The sequence below is a fragment of the Saccostrea cucullata genome, unplaced genomic scaffold (genome assembly GCF_032062105.1).
Source record: "Saccostrea cucullata isolate Sc308-1 unplaced genomic scaffold, CSIRO_AGI_Scuc_v1 ctg473, whole genome shotgun sequence".
Classification (NCBI taxonomy): Eukaryota; Metazoa; Mollusca; class Bivalvia; order Ostreida; family Ostreidae; genus Saccostrea; species Saccostrea cuccullata.
Genome location: NW_026938446.1, coordinates 396,579 through 412,360, shown reverse-complemented (window position 1 = coordinate 412,360; position 15,782 = coordinate 396,579). Strand labels below are relative to the sequence as shown.

General features: G+C 34.2%; 1 protein-coding gene across 6 annotated transcripts in view; it reads left to right on the top strand.

The window, feature by feature from the left end:
• LOC134250297 (receptor-type tyrosine-protein phosphatase kappa-like) overlaps nucleotides 1-15,782 on the top strand; it is a 127,097-nt gene that overhangs the window by 37,231 nt on the left and 74,084 nt on the right. Inside the window, exons 1-2 of one of the 6 annotated variants that reach the window (XM_062732648.1) lie at nucleotides 5,327-5,482; nucleotides 7,927-8,058. The exons of 3 other annotated variants lie outside the window; for them this stretch is intronic. In XM_062732648.1, the coding sequence (XP_062588632.1) occupies nucleotides 5,419-5,482; nucleotides 7,927-8,058 (196 nt within the window). In that variant the 5' untranslated portion in view covers nucleotides 5,327-5,418. Of the gene's footprint in view, nucleotides 1-5,326; nucleotides 5,483-7,926; nucleotides 8,059-15,782 lie in introns of those variants that run through there. 2 more of the 6 variants (XM_062732651.1, XM_062732649.1) reach the window with 2 other exon arrangements.

Here is a 15,782-nt window from a genome sequence, read left to right as displayed (position 1 = left end):
TAAGAACAAGAAGATGAGATTATAGAAGGTCTCTCAGTCAAACTCTTTTTTTCTTATACATAACCGTAGCAAATTGAAAGTGCCCCCCCAAGGTAAGCCCCAATTTTTAATGTCATTATGTTTATCTTTGCAAAATATTTGTGTGTAGACCCCCCCCCCCCCATGCTACCGATAACTAGGCTACACCCAGATAAGAACAAGAAGATGAGATTATAGAAGGTCTCTCAGTCAAACTCTTTTTTTCTTATACATAGCCGTCGGTAGCAAATTGAAAGTGCCCCCCCCCCCCCCCAAGGTAAGCCCCAATTTTTAATGTCATTATGTTTATCTTTGCAAAATATTTGTGTGTAGACCCCCCCCCCCCCATGCTAACGATAACTATGCTACACCCAGATAAGTGTATTTGCATAAGTGGTATGACGAGGAAAACTTTCGATTAATTTTAGCTTACATTTAATGCATGCCATGCAAACTGCAAAAAATAAAGTACAGTAACACATTTAAGAGAGAAAGAATTTTCAAAGTATGGAAAAATCAAAATCTCTCACTTTCACATCCGGAAGTGACCTTATTACCGAAAAGTTATCCAGCAGGTTTAATCATTTATCACACCTAAGATTTTCAAGAATATTGACCAAGACATACACTTTTTTTCAAAGTGCGTTAATATGGTCGATATCAACGCACTTTGAAAAAAAAAATTATTTTTTCAAAGTGCGTTGATTTGGTCCCAAATTTAACGCACTTTGAAAATTTTTTTCAAAGTGCGTAATTTATCAAAGTGTGTTGTAACAAAGGTTACATTCTAATTGTTAAGAGGTTTTTCAACATTGAGATTTGGTTTTACCAAACAACAGTATTTAAGATTCTCTTTAAATTTGTTTAAATGGAGGAGGATTTCATCAGAACACCATGCATCTGTTGAGCACTATTTTTACAGGATGTTATTTTCTCATGATTCTAATAACTAAAGCAGCAGATTTAGACTAAAAGTAAAGTTTTAAAATTTCTATCAGCTGTTCACTTGAAGGTTCCATATTAAAATATGATGACGTCATGAGGACATTATAATTGCCTGACCTCTTAACAGAATTTTACGGAAAGTTTGTCAGATAAAATGTATTTTAATACACTAGATGTTGGCAAAATATCTTTGTGAATGCATTTGATTTAATAAAATTATAGATGATTAAAAGTGTAACATATGTTTTGGGACACCCTGTATATATCGAATAAAAACATATATGGAAATTAAATAATGACATAAAAGTCAGATAAGCATAAAATTAAAGGTAATATTAAGAAATGTAGATAAATTTCTAAATCTTCTTTTGTTGAAAAAAAATGTATTAAAGATGAAACGGCAGGATCTATGTTCAAAAGTTTTCTAAATAGGGACAAGCTATTATAAATAAGTTGATGATACAAGGCTTTCAAGAGACTTGTTTATAGCCTGCATTTTGTAAATTCTGTGATCGATGCTGTGACCATGTTAGCAAAATTTGATAAAATGTTCACGAAAGTTTATGTGACTAAAGACACTGAATTCTATTATTCTTACCATTTGTTAAACAAGAAAATATGAAAAAGAGGACAATGTTGTTGACATCCCTGTTATTTCAGCCTGTCTGACATTACATGTTATTATTATGTTATCTTTGTTACGTAATTGGAGTCCCAGTCTGGTCGCTATTTTCCTGCCTCTAACACGTGTATATAAAACAATAAAGTGCTTTAAATACACATTAACCACATATATATATTTATGATACAGCTGCACTGCCCAAATTCATTACATTCCATTGCATCACTATCTGTCATTACATTTTATCCCTTTCAATGCTTGTGAGAGTTTTTAGAGCGTCAATCTAGCACAAGACCTTTCTATTTAAACCCTGTTATCACGTGACTTTTCAAAAACAACTTTTCGAACATACTTCGTGTAACCATGCCGCATATAATTTTAAGACAGTTGAACTATCTGTTTGTCGAATACCCTCACAAAGTTCACAAAGCCGGGAAAACCTTCTTGATTGATATCTTTGAATGCTCTGAGTTTCAACATCTGCACAACTGCAGTCAGTTGATGGTCTAAAACTATATATGCACCTCGTCTTGTCCTGAACTTTAGCAAAGCTCATTTCAACTTTCCGTCTTCTTGTGTGGAAAGATGGTGGCTTCAATGATAGCTATTGAAATTGCGGAAATTTACATAAAATTTTCCATTTGGAGCAGGTTAACATTTTTGGTGCAGTTTAAGGTATAGGTCTCATTTCCAAGTAACTATGAGCACTATAGTGACCAAACTTGCTTGGATGATACATCTAAGGATGCAAACCACCAGACTTGCTTCGGATGCTGAATCTGACCTACATTTTCCGGTTGAGTGAACAGGTTAAGGTTTTTGCTGCAGGTTTCATTTCAAAGATACTATGAGCCCTATAATGACCAAACTTGCACGGATGGTACATCTTAGAATGCATGCTACCAGACTTGATTCGGATGCTGAATCTGATCTACATTTCCCGGTTGAGTGAACAGGTTAAAGGTTTTGGTGCAGGTTTCATTTCCAAGTTACTATGAGCCCTATAATGACTAAACTTGTATGGATGGTACATCTTAGGATGCATACTACCAGACTTGCTTTGGATGCTGAATCTGACCTACATTTTCTGGTTGAGTTAACAGGTCAGAGTTTTTGGTGCAGGTTTCATTTCCAAGTTACTATGAGCCCTATAATGACTAAACTTGCATGGATGATACATCTTGGGATGCATACTACCAGACTTGATTCAGATGCTGAATCTGACCTATATTTTCCGGATGGGTGAACAGGTTAAAGTTTTTGGTGCAAGATTCATTTCCAAGTAACTTTGAGCCCTATAATGACCAAACTTGCATGGATGGTACATCTAAGGGTGCATTCTACTAGGTTGGCTTCGGATGCTGAATCTGACCTACACTGGATTAGTGAAAAGGTTAGTTTTTTTTATACAGGTTTCCTTTCCAAGTAACTTTGAGTTCTATGCTGAACAAACTTGCACGGATGATACATCTTAGGATGCACACTAATGAACTTGCTTCAGATGCTGAATTCGACATACATTTTCAATATAATGGACCTCGTAAAAGTTATGGGTGCAGGTCTATTACCAAGAAACTGTAAAGCTTATATAAACCAAACTTGCGCAAATGATGCATCAAGGAATGAAAACTCTCAAACTTGCTTCAGATGCTGGATTTTAATTACGTTTTCATGATGATGAACTAGTTTGAAGTTTTTATATAGGTCTATTCCAAAGCATCAAATCAAAATTGGATAAATTTGGATGTACACTTTTTGTTGGTTAATTGTGTGACTTTGCCTTACTTAAAGAAAACATTCGTTGAGGTGAGCTCTGTAATCTCTGATAACCTATATTTTATTCCCATTATGATGCCATATTTTCCCTTGATGAGTTCATTGTATTCTATTCCCCTCTTAAATCTCCCATAATGTGCGGGGTTCACAATCTGTCATTGACGGTAATGCAGAAAAAATTCTTTCTTTTCCTGCATGCTATTGCTAGCTCCTCCGTTGCATTACTTTTTGCATAACATTGAATGAGGATAATTTTCCTTCCCTTAAAGTTGAACCTGCTTGACATGGGTCTTAATTACACCGTACCAGCTGCTTAAGAGCAGCCCCATGAGTATGCACATATTGGACCCTGTTCCTCATGTCAAGAATAAATGATGGTTACTACTGAAGATCAGCGAACATTTTACCTCTAAAACAAATCTTTATTATATGTACTCCGTTCCATTGTACCCTTGTTGTTATACCTTTTCCATCTCTTTTGTTTCTTGGACAGATTTTCTGATATTATAAGGGTTCTCTAGCCTTAATTGACCAAAAATTTGTCAGTGAAATAACTTCGGATGGGTTTCACCTGCACACGCCATGAGCTCTTGATAATTAAAGGGGCACGGACACTATTTCATCTAAAATGTCAAAATTCATTTTATCCATTTTTTCAAATATTTCAGTTGGGTCTTTATAATGATCATACAAAAAATTGAATGCCAGATGTCCTTTTGTTATGTAAACAAGGCTAGTGTCAAGTTTTTGTTTACACAGGTTAATATAGTAAACAAATATATGTCCATTCAAAGTAGATAATTTCAAATAAAATTTAATTTTAAATACGATTTGACAGTTACTATCGATTTCCTGAACTTAATTTTGTTATGAATATGATATTTTCTATATGTAAACAAAAACAAGGAACGAGCCTTGTTTACATGAAGAAGAACTTTAACTTCTGTATCTTGTTTGTTAATCAAGAAATGATGTTCAAATCATTGCTAATCAACAGATGATGCCTTAGGCAGGAATTGTAAACATTAAAATTGGATTTAAAAAATCTGTTAAAACTGTGTCCAGGCCCCTTTAAGAACCACCTTTCGGCATTGTCACTCATATATCTGTCTATATTTAAAGGACTGACATGGTGTTTGGGGATGTGACTTGCTGACAGAACATTTTTAGGAGATGTTAATGAGGACACTGAGTGGTAGTTGCATTTTCAAGACCAATTCCAGCATTTGACACATCAGGGTTTTTTTAAATGGTTTTTTCATGATATTGAATCTCGAAAACAAGCGCTCTGGATTTGATTCTTGAAAGCCCTGAATGAAAAGAAATTAACCTTTTTAAAATTATTTTTTAATTGGTTTACCTGATGCATAATTAGAATTGTCATCCTTTGAATCAATTGTTTTCAAGGTTCTTTCCCTTTTCCCATATTTTATTTTGTGTGTTGTTATTTCGCCAATTTATCAAGTTTATACAAGCAATGCGATAACTTCTGCAGACTAATTCAGGGATAAAACGATATTTGTACGAGATGACATAAACATGATAAATATAAACTGAAGTACAGTACATACTGTATCTGAGAGTAAAGCACATGTTTCATTACACATGTAGTACTGTTATGAAACATTGATAAAACCTTACCAGCCTTTATTAATTAAAGAAACAAATCCAAAAAAAATATATGTAAGATTTCGTACAATGTATTCCAACAAGGGAAAACATACTTTATCAGAGATAACCAAACCGGATGTCCATACTAAAAATGAACTAAAATACGTCCGACTAAAGTGTTTATTGTTCAATGACCTTTATTTTCAATTTAAACAATGAAAAAAATTCCAGAAGTTTAATGACAAAAACACCATGACTGAAGCAAACGATTTTTATTTCTACATACTCTGGTTATATATATCATTAATAATGTATCATCTTTTACACTGTGTATTATTTCTTCTGTTTTAGAAAGAGTAACCAGGAAGCAAATTACATTTAGTGTCTTTTCGTACAAATCACACTTTAAGTAAAACTTGTCATTGATAAATTAGTGGTGATTAGTCATGATGTCGATTAAATGGATTTTGTTTTGTCTAGTTCTATGTGTGATGTTGGGCAGTGTTGTTTGTAAGTATTATTTTTCGATTATTAAAGATGTATGTGGATTATAAAGATACATATTGTAAGAAGCTATGTGGCATCACTTGCGGATTAAGAGGGGACCAATGGGGCCCGTCTGCCTTTTGTGCCCAAAATATACGCAAGATTTAATAAATCATTTTTTTCATTTGTGTGGCCTTTGGTCCCTATCCCAAATCCAAACTGGTCCGGCCCCCTTTTTCAATATCCTGGATCTGCCGACAGGTATATAGATGGAGGAAGATATCTGATACAGATCTACAACGATGAGGTTATTGATAAGATATTATGCTTGCATGAATGGAATGCTTGGGTCTTTCTCATCAAACTTCCATTGTGGTACATGTATATTCATAATGAAACGTTAATTAAAAAAGAGAATTGAAAAAGCAAACTAAAGGAAAAGATATGGACAAAGGCCCCTTTTTGGACAGAATGATGCAACATTTGATAAAAAAAAAACCCTGTTGTTTCCCCTGCCTCAAAATGAATATTTGTTCCAACTTATGGGATACACGGAGGTCAGAGGAAAATGTAATTTTTCGAGTTTTCGTATTTTAATGCAAATTTTCAGCTATTTTACATTTTGGTTCAGAAAACAAAGAGCACAGACTTGTCTATTTACCAGATTTATATATTTCATACATTATCATCAGATGCATCATGTGTATGAAAATTTCAGATAGGCAAACTTGTGCTCTGTGATTTCTGAAAAAAAAATGTATCTCAAATTTGACAAAATTTCAGAAAAGTTGAGGATACGTGGGAAAATGTCTTACTTCTAATCTGCACTCTTTTGTGGCCTATGTTAAAGCTTTGAATCAAATTCAGTGCTGAAAAACAAGCATTGTTTTAAAACAAGCGTTATTTTTAAAAGTTCTTAACTACAAATTATCTCAATTTTAACAGCGTTCTGAATTTTACATCTAATAATTAAGATACCAGATACGACCGTTATCATGCCTTGTCCTTTGTAGCAATGTCTTGTGATATCACACCCTCTAACACTTTTTCACGCGCGTTTGCTTGAACTTTTAATCATTAACTTCTTATTTTACCCTATGAGTTGAATTATTCCATAAAAATGAGAAAAATATGTTTTCCAGTTCCTTGCAGATGGGATGGATGAAACGTTATTAATAAGTTGAATATTGCAATATACCGAATATCGATACACAAAAATGGTCTAACATTTCCAATTTTTTTTTAGCCGTCATAAAAAAAAAAAAACGATGTTTGACCGCAGAGTGAAATGTAGAACCTGTCAATGAGATGTTGGATAGCTTACGTCACAGTATGGACAGGGCCAGTTATGTCTTATTTGCATTCATTGGAGTTCGACAAACTCTACAGAAACAACAGCGGGGTAACAAAATTTACCTCATGATTTGTTAAAAATAAAAAAAAAATATAACAAAACATTTCTTGACAGACAAAATGTGTTTTGTCGACCCCTCGAACTAAATGAACGGATTCAGGTAAATAGTTCGGTTCTTGCGTGGGCTTGATATCTAATATTGTACACCCCTAGGCTAACATACAACATCACAGATGTACAAAAATTAATATGCTCGGATATACAAGCATGTAAACTATACCAGGTTAACTGACTATATTCAATGAGAGATATAATTACAGGTCATTTTTAAGATATTGATCTGACGTCAGTACAATTTCAAGAAATTTATCATACTAGTATGTTAGCGAAATATAATCCTACAAATCATAGTTTTAAAAAGATTTTTGCAAAAAAAGGACGCAAAATCACAAGCAAATACATGCTGTTTAAAAGATACACGTGTATTGCGCACCCAAGAATTGTAAATGTAACTTACACCGGCATGTACCTACACAAAATCCTTAGGCCACAACAACGAGGAAATGATGTGATAAGAGATACGCGATATAATTTGATCTTGCTTAGCACTTGATTTATCTCGATACACCACAATGACACAATTTAACGTACGTACATGTATATATTAGAAAGATTTGAACTTTTTTCTTCAATTTTTAAGATTTTGAATAATAAAGGAATAGATAAGAATATAATTTTCTTTGTGACAAATTTTAGTTTTAAAGAAATATGCTTGCTCATGAATGAAGGAATATTGAACAAATTGGGGATCAATTTAAAACTAGTTAAAGTGAAATGAATCAAATTCACATAAGAAGATTACCGCGGTATCCAACCCTGACGAAAAAAAAAATTGTAAAAAAAAAAAAAAAAAAAAAAAAAGGCTGTGATCAATGATGGTTTTTATTTCATTTTTTTTTCAAGAGATATATATCTGTTAGACGTCTAGGGAAAAAAAGCAACGTCCTTTTTCGACAAGGATCTTAACTTTTTAGAGCTGCAATAGGTTTCAGAAACGTATATATGTTATTTAAAAGAACCATTAAAACCACTTTCTTTTGTATTTATTTTTCAGTGCAGTGCAGAGAGAATGGAGATTGTGATTGTCACTGTACCTGCTGTAACAGCTTCTTTTGTCCAATAGATGGCATCTGTAAGGCATGTGACGGGAAGTGGAGCGGTTCGACATCTAATAAATGTCAAAGAGGTAGGCATTTCCATACAAATTCCACATTTTATCTAATTTATATCACATTTCTTGCAACCCAACGTCATAATTTAATGTGTGATTAACATAAAATGTGCGCACACTCTCTGTGTTTTTTAATTACTCAAAGAAAAATAATGTGAACAAGAAGAAAATGATGTAACACAGTCACATATGTCCATTTTGTAGCTTCCAATAACCTTATTTATTTAGATATACTGTTTTCGATTGTTAATGAGAACATGATTAATTATCAAAATTCGGTGAAACGATATGGTTCATAGTTTGATCAAATTTGAGGGACAACAAAAGGGTTGTGAATTACAACTTTTCCATTATTGTTAGCCATTTTGATGTGCATTTATAAAATAGTGAATTTTGGAAAAATTTTATAGGTAAACGTGGATTGTGATTAGTGATGTTATACAACAAGAGGCTTGTGGGCCACATCGTTCACATGAGTACTGTTTCTAGGAAAAAGAACCGTATTTGTGAAATCCTGAATTCCCACTCATAATTGATTATGGTCAAACTCCAAGGACAGGGCTAAAAGGTCCAAATTGTTGATATTCAGAGGAATGTCTTGTCACAAAGAATACACTTGTGAAATGTGAAAGCCTTAGTGCTAACTGCTCAAAAGTTATGATCCAGGTTAAATCTAAAGTCAAGGTCAATAGGTCAAATATTTTTACATCCACTGAATGGCCTTGTCACCATGAATACATATGTGAAGAATGAAATCCCTAGCACCAATTAATCAAAAGTTACGGCTAAGGTTTAAGTTCGGAAATATTTGGTAAAAATGGGTCAAACTCCAAAGTCAAGGTCACGAAGTAATACAGCTGTGAAATATCAAAGCTATAGCCCCACACACTCTAATGTTATTGGCAAGGTTCAAGGTTTTGCTGACAAAAAGATTAATAAACAAATAGACAGACAGACGGACAATAACTATGTATTCAACTAATCGTCGATTAACTGGTTATAAAAACAGAGTTTTGAAAAGTTTAAATTTATAGGTGTCCCACCCAACTTATCCTTAAAGGGAAAGGGAGGTATGGTTTTAACAAACTTGAATCAGCATGTTTGTACATGTACATTACTCAGTAACTAATGATGCTTGCATATTTCTTTGACTACTGTGGCTTTTTACCCTTTAAATTTGAACTTACAATGCCGTCTCACCCTACCCCCAGCGCCCCCAGCCCGACCATGATTTGAATAAATCTAAATCTACACTAACTGAGGACGCTTCCACATAAATGTTATGTATGTATACATAATCATGGCTTTCCTGTTCTTGAGAAAAAGATTTTTTAATAAATTTCCTATATATTCGTTTGTAAATATTTTCTAGTCAATTGTTGCCCTGCCCTACATTGAAGGGGGGGGGGGGGTCATTATTCGAACAAACATGTTCGGGGGTGCTTCCATACAAATATGACGAATCGTAGATTTGTTCTTCTTTCGAAAAAGATTTTGAAAGCTTTTTCCTATGTATTTTTGCATGTTCCCCATAAATTAAATCTTTTCAGGCACAGTAGTTCTTGAAAAGATTTTTAAAACATGTCATTTTAAAATATGAAAGTAATTAATAAGAAATTAGAATTCATTCTTTCTGATTCATAGGAATTCCATGTATTAAGAATACACAAATCGTTTTTCTCATATGACCTCCTAAATGCTAATTGTGGCGTCATTAATTTGTGCATTTTCCCGTATTTTCTTTAAAAAGATGAAGAAGACATCAATTTTTTATTTTTCTTTTGGAATTTTCTTTCAGAAAACATACTCTGACACCATCTCCTACAAAGATTTTAAGATATGTGGTTTTTCAAAGCAATTTACAAAATATATCCAAAAACTGAAATGAGCGACGGTGGCAAACACTGTTCTCTAAAAGAATATAAGCACAGAAATGAGTCATTCTGAGGCTTTTCTGCAATCAACTTAGAAATGTACAAAATTAATGATGTCATACTTCCAGAGCGGTCCTCCTTCATGCCATATTCTTTAATGATTTATCATATTCATCCATTCAACTCTGCAATTTCATAACTTTTTAAGAGCATCTAATATTTAGGGCACAATAAAGCCCAACCGCTACCATCGTCATCGCATTGTCGCGCCATTGCATCATCGTGAATTGCGCTATCGCTACATCGTTATTCTGCCATCTAAAATTGTACCCTTAGGTCTATGCCCGATGGTGTGGTAGTGAACAGCATGGCCCTATCCGGATTCATAGTTTTGACTTTCCTCATGGGTCACATGATTGTACACCCGAGCATTTTATGCTTGGTTTGACAAAAATGTACTTTGTAAATAAGAGAATTACTCTGGCTTTTACCTTGGTAACTCAATAATAAAAGAGTGTGTTTTTAAAAGCAATTACCTTATTGTGGGTATTACTGTCTTAAGACACCATCTTATTCATTTAGCAAAAACGCATTTGATACAAAACCAATATTTTGTTCTTAAACATAACAAGCTAATTCAGAGAATTTGTGTCCCCCGCTTAAGGAAAAAGTAAACCATACGCAGTTCGGGGGGAGGGAGGGGGCCGATCCCCCAGACTGAAATTGTAGAATTATTAAATGTATACATGTATACTGAAGTACTAGTAAATAAAATATGTCAGTATGGATATAAAGATTTGATTGCTTATTCTTAATTATGTGTATAGAAGATTCTTCTTATATATGGAATATTTATAACAATGAAATGATGATTTTATGAGTTTGTACAAGCTAGACCTCATAATTTTTCATTTCACTTGCTGAATACTATCATTTAGTAAAAAGAAAAGCATTTTGGGAGAAAAAAAAAGGTCGTGCGGGAATCGAACCCGGTACCTCTCCCATCTGAAGCGAGAGACATACAACTACACTACGGAACCGCTTTGTACCGATGAAAATTATATGCAGATATGAAGTCACATACATGTATATATTCACGATCGATATTGTCAAAATTTTACACAATGCATGGTGTCTAATCTAACCTTTATCAAACAGTTCTAATAAATGTACAAGAATATAAAGTCCGCCTAGAACCTGTTTTATACGTAATAATTCTCCTCATGCCCCTGTGCTAAAAATACAATAAATACTAATACAACAATCGGGACGGGACACTTTGAGAGGGGTGAGAGGGGTCCTAGGGTGTTTTGGTATAAAATTATATTGCAAAAGCTCAAACTTCTCTTGAAATATCGCCCTGAAAGGATAGTGTTACACACAGACATACATGTAATGTATATAAATTTACGACCCAGAACTTTGACCTTTTGACCTCAAAATCAATAGGGGTCTTCCTTAGGCCACAGGGAGTTGTTATGTAAAATTTCATTGCAAAAGCTCAATGGGTTCTCGAGATGTCGCGCGGAAACAAAAGTGTTATAACAGACAGAATTTGCGAATTTATGACCTTGACCTTTGACCTTTTGACCTCAAAATCAATAGGGTTCTTCTCTAGTCCATAAGGAGTTGCTTTGCAAAATTTCATTGCGAAAACTTAAAGGGTTCTCGAAATATCGTGTGGAAACGAAAGCGTTACAGACAGACAGAATGACGGACGGACAGACCCAAATTAATATCCCCCACTTTTCAAGTGGGGGACAACAAACTAAACCAAGATTTATTATCAAGTTACATGTATTTTTATTCTTTCAGAAAACATAGTCTACAAGCTCAGAAAAATAGTTCAGTCATCAACATTTGATACACGATATGTCGTGTATGCAGTTGACGGAGAAAAGGATACATCTTCAATAACTAAAGCTCAGAAGAATCCCCAGCTTCAATTAACGTTTTCAAATTTAAAAAGAGTGAAATACATTTTTATGGAAATTGGAGAAATAGGTGAGATTATCTTTTCATGCACTTAGTATAAAAACTGTGTAGAGGGGAGGGGGCGGGGATTTGAAACAATTCTAGCAGCGTCAATTTGCTATGATAATTAAAGGAGACGTTCATCTTATAGAAAAGGAAGTTTGTCAATTATGAAGAAAAAAATGATCAAAGAATTATTATTGAAAGGTTTCAACATTTTGAGGAGATTACAACGCGTGCGTGAAACAGAATATGAGACAAGGTGAATTATATTGCAAAATGTTAATTTATATCTTCAGATGCCGAACAACGGGCTCACCGCAGTTGTTTTTGCTAAGTCCTAATTTGTTCACATGAATGATGTTATTTTAATGATGGTGTACATATAAATACTTTTCACGGAAGAAAGGCATCACATTCATTTTCGCTCAAATAACGTAAGATACAAATATACCTGAACCCCACCCCACCCCAAGTCTAGAAACAAGTACCAATCAAACAATAAAAATCTGGTATCCGGTATGTGCCATGTACAATGTCGGCGTAAATCGAAAGTTTTTACAACGCTTGGATCTGTAGCTCTCTGACTTATCTGTCCGAATTTTCTCAAGCAGAGAGCTACAGTTCTGCAGCTAATACAGGGTGTTTCGCAATATATGTCACAAATCTAAAGACATATTTTCAAAATTATTTTTATCAGTCAGAAGTATCCAACATTCTCCACTTCAGTTACTATGGCAACAAATCCTATCATGTTAATCTTGAAGTGTTTTCCCAACATTAAACTAGAGGTACTGTGAGCAATGAGCTCACTAAATAATACCCCGCCTCCCATATGAGTATATATAGAGGATATCTATATTGTGTTATTTGATATTTTAATCTACTTTTCAAGGTATAATAACCAAAGAGACTGATGTTTAGAAATTTCTGTAGGACAACTGTTTTGTAGGTTTCCTAGGATATTTCTTGTTTTTTTTTATCTTGCTTTTTAGAACCCCCAAAGTGTATATCTTTTTTTTTTTTATCTAATGTTGCATTTAAACTAGATGTACTATGAGCAGTGAACTCACTAAATGATACCACCGCCTCCAATATGAATATAATGGCAGTATCCATGTTTTCCTCTGGAAAATCCAAAATATGTCAGATCAAAAAGTAAAATAGGAGGTGCACAAATTATGGCAATATGTAATAAAGATTCTGTGAAAGTTTCATTAAATTTCCTTCAGTGGTATGAGAGGAGTTGCGGATAAGAGATCAGGTACCCCAAAACGTAACAGACGGACGGACAGACGTACAGACGGACGGACATACCGTTCCACTTTTCAAGCGGGGGGTATAATAAATGTGTCGTTTCGGAACTACCAGTAGGTGTTAATTGGTGTCCACTCCTTTCGCTCTTCCTTTAAATCCATCTTGCAAACTTTAACTGGAATCTTGTATGCAGACACACTTAACTCAAATTTAAGATTTCTAAATACGCTTAATACACATGTGGGGGGGGGGGGGGGTAGAAGGCAGGAATTCACTGTCTTTCATCTTTTATAATTTAGTTTAAACCCTCTAATTATTCTTTTAAATATATGTAAACTAGACAGCAGTTTTTGGACTGGATATTTTTTCACACCCTGTACAATATTAAGTATATCGTTCTTATAATAAAAGTTTACTACAGATTTTTGCTTCAAGTTGTACTCATATTGAGAACAGCTGAAATTACGCCATCACTGATTATATCATCAGTTACTTCATGGTATATCAGAATTTCACCAATACTTTGCAATATCATAATTTTATAACAATACGCTTACCTAGTGTTTTTGGTATTTTTGGTATCATGCTCGATATTCAGATTATGCCCATTTAGATGTGTGACATATATTGTGAAAACACCCTGTATCTTATATAATGAAGTAACGCAACAATGTCGCACCTTGCTGGCGGAAACGTTTGGCACATCGCTTGCTAATAAGTTCCATAGATATTGTTTGCTTTAGTTAGGCAGGCTTTTTTGAAAATCCATTTCTTGTTTATATATATATTTTTACATTTATTTTACAGGTAATGTAGAAACGCTACATGAAGTGTATGTGATAAACTCAACTCAAACCTGGTTACAAGATGTTAACTTATGTGGAACTATTACGTCAACTCCAGGATATCATACTGAAATTAATATTACCTGTGCTAATGTAATGACTGGAAATGAAATCGTTATCTACAAGAGCACCGACTGGGGGAGTTTAGTGATTTATGAAGTAAAGGTTTTTGGTATGTACAACCATTTTGCAAGTTGTTCTATTATATAAGTGGTGCATGTTTTGGAGGGTAAGAGTTGAAATTGACACCCCAAGGAAAACCATTGTCAACCGACGCGTCAGCAATGGTTTTCCGAGGGGTGTCAATTTCAACTGTTACCCTCCAAAACATGCACCATTTATTTTATTATGCTGAATGTCTTATTGATTTAGGATGTCAGCAAAAAAAAAATCGTCGATCGTCTTTACGTTCAAGTTTAGAAAGCTTTAAAACTCCGGCCTATCCCCGCTACTGCGAAAAAGGTTAACTGACCTCTTAATTGTCTGATAGTGTAAGAGTCCTTTATCATATAAAGTTTCGTTATTTCTGCATTCGCAAGCATGTTTCGTCTGTCGTTTGTAACATTTTCAAGAAAGCTACATCGGACGCAAGCTTTTATTGACGTTTTAAGAATTCTACGGTGAACCGTACGCGCATAATTTCCACGCATATGACATTACCGTTGTGTTACCCGTTGTCACGTGTGTTGCTAATAGAACGGATTGTTAACTGCGTCTAAACCAATCAGATTTTAGTATTTAACCTGAAGGTATAATAATATCGTTGATTATCAATGTTATGAAGATAGCATTTTACTGGATTCATAGGAATGAGTTTCAGTGCAAATTATCTCGCAGGAAAAGTTAGAGAAGATAATACTGTTAATACGTCATGTTAGTTTTCAAAAGTGTAAGTGATAGCCGAAATTCCATAAAATACATGTGCTTGTACATCGACTTCCTTCCATAGTTTACTAATTTTTAAATAAAAGCTTTATTGAGAATTGTAATTTTTTATGCCCCCATAAACGAAGTTTCGGAGGTATTTAATTTTATCGTGTTCGTCCGTCTGTCTGTCTAGCTGTTTGTCTGTTTGGCCTCAAAAACTTAACCTTGCCAATAACTTTTGACTGGATGGAACTATGGCTGTCATATTTCACAGGTGTATCTCTTGTGACAGGACCTTTCCTTGAGTACCCAGGGAAGATCCTTGGTATAAGAGTAGACAAATGAATTATAAATGACCTAGCATCAACTGTTCAAAGGTTATGACCAAGGTTATTTTCTTCAAAGTACATGTTTGCCTTAGAGCAAGAGCCACTTTGTACCTTATTTTGCCCTGAGAATTTCTGAAAAATCAAGACTGATCTCTTTATAGGTTGCAAATGCAGTGTTTATCACTTGAAGTGTTGGTAACCACGTATCTACTTATCATGACATTATTTTCCCTCGAGTCAATGCATTATGACGTCATTAAATGCGCATCAATTTCCTCATATCCTGTACATTCCTTTGAAAATGGCCTAAAGTTAAAGTACTTTTTTTTTTCAATATTTCATATAGAGCACAACCTCTGATCCAAAATATGCAAATACATAATAAAAGATCTGTTTCTGAAGATCAAAAAGCATGTTTATATTTTTGACCTAGGCTGTGCTCTTATTTTAATTTTTTGCTGAAGGTAGTCAAATACGCATGTTTTCTGCAAATTTCAAGAACATTGCGATTTAAATTATGTTTACACCCTTTGAAAGGTGTTGTTACACTGAATACACGTGAAGTATGAACGTTCTAGAACCATGAACTCTTA